This window comes from Echinops telfairi, unplaced genomic scaffold (assembly GCF_000313985.2).
Source record: "Echinops telfairi isolate 266 unplaced genomic scaffold, ASM31398v2 ScPeMD7_23;HRSCAF=83, whole genome shotgun sequence".
In the NCBI taxonomy this organism is placed as follows: domain Eukaryota; kingdom Metazoa; phylum Chordata; class Mammalia; order Afrosoricida; family Tenrecidae; genus Echinops; species Echinops telfairi.
In genome coordinates, this window is record NW_022103920.1 from 8,534,131 (window position 1) to 8,543,883 (window position 9,753).

Below are 9,753 nucleotides of genomic sequence, written 5' to 3' on the forward strand. Positions count from 1 at the left end.
TAAGTCTTTCTGGGGGAGGAAAGCCTCGTCTTTCCCCCAAAGAGTGGCTGGGTTTGCTAACTGCTCACCTTGCCAGTCAGCCGTCCAGTGAGTGACCACTACTGCCGCCGCCACCAAGTCTCCTGAACAGCAACCCACCTCCCCAGACCCGCTGCCAGCAAACAGATAAATGCCTTCTCTCCGTCGCGTGCCCGAGGCTGTCACTCTTGGCAGAAGCAGGAATCCTCCTCTTTCTACCGCAGAGCTGCTAGCGGCTTTGAACTTCTGACCAACAGTTAGCAGACAGCGCTACGAGGGCGGGCTCGTTCTGGCTGCCAGCGAGCGGTGTCCAGGAATACACTGGGATGGATTTGAGCCACGCCACGTCTCTGCCCTCCACACGGCCAGATACTTTGCTTTCCATCAAAGGCTCAGGGGCATTTTGCAAAACTCCAGGGCAGTGAGTCCCAAAGTGGGTGACATGCCCCCCTAGTAGGCAGTGCTGGAATGAGCCAGGGGGTGATGGGGGCACGGACAGTTGCCAAAACAGATGCCTATACTCTGTCTTGGGCACACACGTTTTAACCACCAGGGGAGCTGAGTCATTGTTTTGTTTTTCAAGGAAGTGGTTGGCCAGAGAAGTTCGGGGACCTGTGCTGGAGGTTGTTAAAGACCCTGTGGTTCTTGTTCATCTGAATCTGTAGAGGCACCTGGGTCAGGTAGCAATAGATGAACCTCGAGTCACCTCTGCTTCTGATTCTCCCACAACGGGGTCTCCGGTCCACCTCCCTCTTCTGTTTTGTCTCTGACCACTTGGTGGCCCCCTGGCTCACAAAACGGAATGAAGGCTGTTTTCCCAAGTAGACCTTCTGGTCTCGCCCCTCACCCTGATCCATTTTCCTCTGCTCATCTTCCCTGCCAAGTCAGCATCTTGCCCAGGCAGCCCTCCTCCAGTGGGTGGGCATGGAGCACCCAGTCTTCTCGGCCAGAACAGCCACCATCTCTGGCGGATTACTAGGGTGTTTTGGTGAGTCTCCTTCGAAGACCTCAGCCATCAGTATGGATTGCCGCTCAGTGTAAGGAAACCCCAACTCCTCACCACTGGTCCCACCAACCACATCATGGCAGACGGAGGGCGAAGGCCATTGACAAGGATCTCATCCTGCCCGGGCCCGCAGTCAGTGCTCATGGACGCCACAGTCAAGATGTCAAGCCGAGTACTGCCGTGGGCCAAACGGCCGCACACAAGTTCTCAAAAGTGGTAAAGGGCAAAGCTGTCACATTGAGGACTGAGGCACCTGCATCGAGCCACGGTATTGCCAGTCACTGCTTGTGCACGGGGAGGTCGGCCACTGCACAAGGCAAGGCCGTAGAGTTGCTGCATCCAAACGACGGCGCTGACAAAGATACGTGACCGTGGACTGCCGAGGAACAAGCAGCGCTGTCCTGGGGGAAGTACAGCCCCATGGACTTTGGACCAGTTTCTGGACCAGGACAGAAAGAGACAGGCTGCCGTCCCCAGCAGGCCCCAGCCGGACAATGAACTGTGCGGACGGGGTGGGTCCTGCAGGGTTTCCTTGATGCTCCAGGGTCGCGCTCGGCTGGAACTGGAAAGAATGCCGTCCTCTCCTCCCAGCGGTGCTGTGGCTGGTGAGGGCTTGTCTCCATAGCCACCGCCAAGAGCCCTCTTTCCAGAGGGTACTTGGAATGCATCGAAGCTTTATTTTTCCACTTAGCGAAAACTCGACATTTGCCTTAAAGTTGCAGCTTTTGTGTTTGACGTGCAGGGTATGACAATGATGGGAATGTGTGAGGCTCGTTAAGACACACACACACGCTGCCGTTGAGTCAGTTCTGACCCACAGTGACCTGTGGGACAGCTTAGAACTACCCCGTGGATTGCCAAGGCTGTTAACCTTGACAGGAGCTGAGAACCTCATTTTTCTCCTATGAAGCAGCTAGTGGGTTTGAGCAGCTGACCTTGAGGTTAGTAGCTCAACCCATAAGCCAATGCGCCACCAGGGAGCCAAACATGTGGTTTGGCCCCACTGAGGACTAGCTGCAATGGCTAAGGGTAGAATGTTATTCCTGGAATTGTAGCCATCGCCATCCGGCCAGCAGAACGTGTTACAATTACAGGCTGGGGTGATAAATGAGACCATGTCAGCCGCTGTTCCAAGCAGTGTCACAGTGTAATCATTATATAACACACCCTCAAGTGTCATTTAGTGACCAGGCTAACAAGGCGCAAAGGAGAACCTGGCTGGCCTGGCCGAGGAGCCGCTCTGTGCCCGGAGATGGCTGGGCCGCATGCAGGGTGTGACTGTCACGCCATTCATTTTCCTTCCAGCCCAGACAGATCCGGGCTTTGCCCTCCTGACCTGTAAACCAGTCCCTGTGAGATTAAAAGTACTCAGGGACACCCAGCAACACTCGGGCTGCCTCTGGCGCAAACCTTGGGCTCCTTCTCCCATGTGTGCGTGACTCCTAAGTGTGGCCGTGTGACAGTGCACACCACAAGCTGGTCCACTCACACCCACCGCACCCAGGAGGCAGCTCTGTCTGCTTCCACACAGATGCACAGCCTTGGACACCCGCTGGGGAAGTTCTGCTCTGTCCCTTTGTGTTGGCACCAGCTGGACGGCAAGGGCACTCCCAGACCGGCCTGTGCCTTGCTGTGGATTGTGACTCATGGCCACCTCACATGCTGGAGGCAGGACTTCCCTCCATCCTCCAGGGAGTTCCCTTGGCTCCCAGCTTTGCAGCAGGGGGTAAGCAGGACTCTCCTCTGCGGGGCCCGAGGGTCCATTGAATGGCTGTACCACCCAGCGTGCATAGACACAGCGGCGTAGACCAGGTGACTAGATTTTAACATTGGTAAAGCGGGACACCATTGATAAAACTCATATCCTGGCAAAATAGCCACCCTAGCATATACCCTAGCTTGTCGTGCATTCTTTCCAAAATGCCGCGGAATGTGGGAAAAATTGTTAAAAAGCGGGACTGTCCCGCCAAAAGTGGGATGTCTGGTCACCTTAGCTTAGATGTACCACTTAGGGCTATTTCAGGAAAGGGAGTTCTGATGGGTGCTCAATGAACCTCGATTCCAAGCACCAGCGCCGCCCAGTGGAAGAAACGTTGTCACTGCGGTTGGTAACACTTTAAAGGAGGCCGCTGGGTCTGTTTTAAAGCCTCTTTGGTGAACTGTCTGATCAAAACACCTCCTTCTCTCATTTCTTGTTCCCTCCATCCCTCTTATGGATGAGCCACAGAGCTGCTGTGTGTCTGCCAAGACAACCATCTGCATAAATGTCGTGGTTACATAAAAACGCCCCCAACACGTTCATGGGAGAGAGAACCCCTTGGCTTGGACGCGGCAAACGGCTGGAGACACGCAGCCTGAGGCTCAGTGCAGTCGAGCTTGGCAGTGAGAAGGCACGAGCATCCTGGAACGAACCGGACGCTGCGGATGCTCTCGTTGCAGTTGGAAAAGGAAAGGATGTCGCTCATATTGCACCCAGCTCGGGTTGTCCGTATTTCACGGTCTGTCGAGCCAAGAGCGATCAGAACAGCTAGATGAAAATTAAGGTCGTACAGGCTGACACCACCCCACCCCACCTGGATTCCCCTATCTTAAGTAACGATGGTAAAATTTCATGAAGGAGCCCTGGTGGCGTAATGAGCTACACGTTGGGCTGCTAACCGCAAGGTCAGCGGTTTGAAACCACTAGTCAGTGCTTGGGAGAAAGATGAGGTTTTCTGCTCCCAGGAGGGAGAAAAAGAGGGGCTGATACCAAGGGCTCAAGTAGAAAGGAAATGTTTTGAAAATGAAGATGGCAATGTCTGTACAAATGCGTTGGGATACAATTGATGTATGGATTGTTATAAGAAATGTAAGAGCCCCCGTTAAAATGATTTATTAAAAAGATGATTGCAGCCGCAGATACCCACTGGGGCAGTCCTGTCTGTCCTTCTGGGTCACTGTGAGTCGGCATCGACTTCAGGGCAGGGAGCCTGGTTTTTGAGTGTGGATTCATTAAGTAAGGAGCCCCGGAGGCACTGTCCAGTAAGCATTGGGCTGGTCACCACCTGGTCAGTGCTGGGTCAAACCCACCGGCCACTCCATGGGAGAGACATGAGCTTCAGAAACCCTCCCAGTGTTGCTGAGAGTCAGGAGCCCCTGGTTCTGGGGTTCGTTCAGTACCTGAAGCCTAGCAGGCAGAGTTGCCAGATGGTCCGGATGTGTCAACCCTCCGGTGGCACCGCAAGGTTGGCAGTTTAAGTCAGGTGCCTCAGAAGAAGAGACAGCGGATCTACTTCTGGAAAATCAGCCGCTGGGAATTCTGCAGGGCAGCTCTTCTCCTCGGACGCTCACGGGGTCACCACGAGCCCACGGACCCAAAGGCAGCCGGCTTTCCCTACCAGGCACTGTGTTGTGCAAACCCCCCTGTGTTCCACCCCATTCTCCCACAGCTCTGTGGACGGGGCATCCTGACCCCTGTGTTTCAGAGAAGGTGCTGGGAGCTTCACGGAGCTAAGACATCTGTCCAGCGTCACCAACGTCTAGGCTGGCCTCCGAGCCAACGCCTCGCTTTCTCCGGAGCCCGCGGTTGTAACGGCTTGGCCTTGTTCTTAGCGGTCAGGTGTTCTTTGAGATGCCCGGATTTAGCTCTGTATTCCTAGGTGATCGTAACTGGTTGAACACTTCTCCAGGTTATGTTGCCCTTTGCTTCTCTCCTCTGCAGGGAACCAAAGTTCTGCAGACGTTCATGTGGTACCTGAATCCCCGGCAAGTCTTTGATCTTTCCCAGGAGGGGCCCAAAGACGCGTAAGTCCAGATGTGGCTCCGGGCCCCGTCCATCAGGCAAGGGAGGAGGACTTGCTGCCTGGAGGTGGGCCTCGGTTTTCAGGTTGCTCTGCCAAGTGCTTCTGAGCCGCGCGATGACTCTCCTCCCTGTCGGGTGCATTGAGCGGTGCCCTTCTGTAGGGGTCCCTTCTCAGCCCCCACAGTGCAGCTTGCGGTGGGCTGTTCACAGCTTAGGTACATGGCTGTGGCTGATCAGCACCACCATGGGTGGGGACAGGACGGGTCCCACCTCTGCCTGAGGCAGGCGTCCACGCAGGCAGGAGCATACACGGAGGTCCATGTCGATGGGGGTGTAAATGTGTCTTTTGGGTGGTGGTCATCATCATTTGGGGGTGTGTTCATTGATTTGGATCAGAGGCTGTGTGTGTGTGTATGTGTGTGTGTGTTTGTGTTACAGAGGGACCAAGTGATTGATTAGACTCTGGATTCCACACCATTGTTGGAATCCCTTCTTAGTCTCTCTGTTGAGTTTCTCTAAAAATCCCCTCCTCTTGTTTGGTTGCAAGTGCTGAGAAGTAGGTCAAGTCTTAGGTCTCATTGGCAGGCCCCCTCTCTTCCAAGGAGAAGGGAAGAGGGACATGTGGTGGGAGAGAGCAGGGACTTGCCTGCTGTTGTTTGCTCTTCTTTTTAAACCGTATCTATTAAGACAGATCTCTGGTGACACTCTGAGTAAGGCTGCCAACCACGAGGTTGGCTGTTCAAACCCAACCATCGCTCCTCAGGCTAGAGATGAGGCTGTCTGCTCCTGGGCAGGTTCATTACTCTGAAGACCCTCTGGAGGGTTGCTTTGAGTTGGCCTTGCCTCAGTGGCAGTGGGGTTTGTTTTTGTGGCACGGGGAGGGGTCGTTTCAGTTAGAGTTCACATGCATCTGATAAACATTGGTGTTTAAGGGGTCCTGTTTTTTTAGCAAGTAACAATGTCAGAAGGGGAGTTCTAATGGCATTGTGGTTACACGTTGGGCTGCTAATCACAGAGTCAGCAGTTCAAAGCCACCAGCTGCTCCATGGCAGAAAGCAGGGCTTTCCACTTCTATAGTTAGAGTTTGGGAGACTCACAGAGGCGGCTCTCCCCCATCCTACAGGGTCACTGTGGGTCGGCATCGGCGCAATAGCAGATCGTGAACAGTGTTGGAGGCATAGCCACCCCGGTGGTTCCTGGACAAAGAGCATCCCTGTAGGCAATGGGCAAATCTCTTATTTTCAGAGTGCAGGATCACCAGATGGAATGTAAAAGTTAATTTCCCTGCCCTTCTTTTAACCTCTGCACTCAGCCATTAGACCCTGCCGCCAGCCTGCTGTCCGCTGGCCTCGCTGCGAATACACCAAGGCCAATGGCCAACATGCCTTTTGTCCTTCCAGAGACTGTTTAAAAGATTTGATCCCTTTTGCCGAACTTCAGGTAGGCAGACACTTCATGGGTCACCAGGAAGGCACGCGGGGAGCAGAAAGCCATCTCAGAAGAAGACAGGGCTTATGTAAATGGCTCAAGGACAGAGCCATTCAAGCAGACGCTTTACCAGGAGTGGTGTGGTGGCATCAAGGAGATGGACGAGATGATGGTCTAATGATTGAGTGGTTCTCAACCTTCCTAATGCCGTGACACTTTAATACAGCTCCTCGTCTTGTGATGAACCCTAACCATAAAATTATTTTCGTTGCTACTTCATCATTGTAATTTTGCTACTGTTATGAATCAGGCGACCCCTGTGAAAGGGTCGTTCGACCCCCCAAGGGGTTGAGACTCACTGGTTGAGAACCACAGATTCAGAATAATGGAAAACCATGGGATCTCCCCACGTTGGGTGGGCGGTGGGAGGGAGAGAACTGAGAGGGGATGGAATCGTGGGTGTGAGAGTCATGACACTGCAGTGGCCATCTGATGCCACACAAACATAGGCTCCCTAGGACTGAAGATCAGGAAATATACACACAAGCAAACAAACCCAACAGCCAAACCCACTGCCATCAAGTCAACTCCAACCTGGCCCGTAGGGTTCCCAAGGTGGTGAATCCTTACAGGTGCAGGCTGCTCCATATTTCTCCCTGGTGGGTTTGAACCACTGATGTTTAGGGTAGCAGCCAAGTCATTTAACGACTGACCCCCAGGGCTCTAAAGATTAGGAAGTATAGACTGGAAAGAATCAGTAGTCCCAGCGTACCCATAATTACCCACACTAAACCCAGTGCCATCCAGTGGATTCTGACTCATAGTGAGCCTGTAGGACAGGGTAGAATCGATCACTTGTGAATTAGGTGGGGGTTTCCCTTTTGGGTAATCAGCTTTGTGTCCAATAACGTATGGCTGCTGACTGCCTCATCTTTCTTCTGTGAAGTGGCTGGTGGGTTTGAACCAGCAGCCTTTTGGTTCACAGCCCAACACTTTACCCACAAAGCCTCCTAGGGGCCTTTGTATTTAAGTAGATCATCAGTGTCTAGTTGTTGTTCTTTGGTGCTGTCCAATCAGTTCCTCATCAGGGTGACCCTCTCTGTACATGGAACGGAACTCTGCCTGGTCCTGCACCATCCTCCCAGTTGTGCTTCTGTTGGGACCCACCAATGCAGCCGCTGGATCACCCACCAACCCTTTACTCTGCCCCAAGCATGGTGTAACTGTGGGTAGAGAGATGAGGGCTACTGATGACCAGCCAGCGATGGCGAACGAGGAGAGACGGCGACAGGAAAAGGCAGAGAAGGGTGTTACGTCTCATGCGGAGGATGGCGTGTGTGGACAAGGTCACAGGAATTGTGGGGACGAAGAGCCCAGAGGGTCCTCCAGCCCCACTTCCGCGTGGGCCATGCAGAGGGAATGCTGGCTACCAGCCTCTGAGGCAGCGTTGACCCGCCCCTCCCATGGGCCCTCGGTGACCATGACACCCTTTCTCCGAGAGACCCTTGCCCCCTCCTTCTTCCGGGGCTTGCTCTTTGAGATGACCGGCTGTGTGCTCCCCCATGGACTTCTCCTTCTCTTTCGTCTGCAGGCTCGAGTTGTATAGGAAGGTGCCCAACCTGCGCATCCTGGCCTGCGGCGGGGACGGAACGGTAGGTCTTCAAAGGGGGACCCTACTCCCTCCCGCATGCATGCCTGCCGTCTGCCCTTCGTTTCCGCCCAGGTGGCCACTCCACCTCACAGCCTCTACAGCCCCCCAAGACACACTTCGCTCTCAGGAATCACTGCCCCCAAGGGTTGGAAGGCAGAGCCCTGGTGGTGGGTGGGTCCGTGCTTGGCTCCTACTGGAAAGGTTGGTGCTTTGAGCCACCTAGCCACTCCGAAGGGGAGAGATGCAGCCCTCTGCTTCTCCAAAGAGGACGGCGTCGGAATCCCGATGGGGAAGCTCTCCTCTGACCGGCAGCAGGAAGTGCTGGAAGGCAGCTGTTTAAAGTTGGAAGGGGCCCTGTTGTAATCCCCGCCGACTGATGCCTGTTCCTTCCAAATGATGCGCCCTGTCTCCCCCATGGCCCCACGTCCTTTCCCTCTCCTCCAGAGAAGGGCGCTGCTCAGTCCAGAGGTGACGATGACAGATGGTCAGATCCTCTTGAAGGGTCAAGTGACATCTTCCCATTTGCTCTTCTTTGTGGCATGGCCATTAGGAAGCCGAAGAATGTCAACACAGATGCATTATTTTCGCTTAGTTTCTTCCTTCTGGAAATAAAACTCAGAAGGTTGACTGGCATGGGTTGGCCTAAGGGCCTCTGTTGTTACTCCGTTTCAAAGCAGTGATGGCCTTGGCAGCAGGTGACACGGCAGGTCTGTTTTCCCCTGTGTATTCAGCCCCGTCTGCTTCTCCTCCCTGTGATGCCCCAGGACCCTGGTAGCATAGTGGTTACACAGTGGGCTGCGGTTTGAAAGGTCTGCAGTTCACAGCCACTAGCCACTCCTTGGGAGAAAGATGGGGCTTTCTACTCCCGTAATCAAGGGACTTGGAAACCCACAGGGACAGTTCTGTCGTCCTAAGACTCGCTATGAGGTAGCATCGACTCAGTGGCAGAGTTGGGTTTTTTTTAAGCTGCTTTAAGGAACTCTGGTGTTGCAGTGTGTTGAGTGTTGGGCCGCTGAGCAGTTTGAACCTACCAGCACCCCTGTGGGATACAGATGCGGCCGTCTGCTCCTGGCAAGATGTCCTGTCTTGCAGACCCTTCAGAGCAGGTCGACGCAGCCGTCCAGGGGCGCCGTGAGTAGGAATCGACGAGGTTGCAGTGGGGGCCAATTGTTGCTTGGCAGGAAGTCAAGGCACCGCCGCACAGAGAGCTGTGTCATTTCAACCTCGCCACTGTCCAGGGTCCTTCTGAATGAGGAACCGGGTTTCCATGGGTGTGCTCCCCAAGTTAGTGGATTGCACCCTAAAGGCAGCAGCACCCCCTTCTCTCTCACTTGCTTGTCTCCTCCTGGCACCCAGCCCTTCGGACAGCCCTGGACACATTCTGTCCATGAGGGTGCTGCTGGGATGAACTAGAACACATCCCCACCCACCCCACCCCGCCACACCACGCCCCCAATGGCAAAACCTTTCTCAGCTGGGAAACACTCCACCCCGGGGCTCGCCATTCTCAGCCTCCACAGCCCGCACTGCTTCCTTTAAACTTTGCTCGTCATATCTCGCAACCAAGAGGCCAGATCCATGAACTTGGTTGATGTTACGGTGTGGTATCTCAGACAGGGGGCGTGTCTCTGTCGGCCTCTCTCGGAATCCAGGACCGTGTCCCCGGGGCTTCTCACCAGGCTCGTCTCCGGGGAAGAGCATGTTCACTTTGCTTTTTCTCTTCTGCTTTCCCCGTCCCGGTGGATTTGGTCCCGCCCCCAGGACCTCCCAGAGAACTGGGTGTTCTCTGCGTGGCGAAGGCACCCAGGCCGAGGAGATGGCAGGGGTGTCCGGGGATTGGGCGAAGTTCGTGGGCCGGTGGCCGACACT

General features: G+C 54.5%; 1 protein-coding gene across 1 annotated transcript in view; it reads left to right on the forward strand.

The window, feature by feature from the left end:
- The window catches only part of DGKI (diacylglycerol kinase iota), a 270,647-nt gene that overhangs the window by 75,525 nt on the left and 185,369 nt on the right, over positions 1–9,753 (forward strand). Inside the window, 2 exon segments of the mRNA XM_045288847.1 lie at positions 4,725–4,807; positions 7,825–7,885. Of these exon segments, the coding sequence (XP_045144782.1) occupies positions 4,725–4,807; positions 7,825–7,885 (144 nt within the window).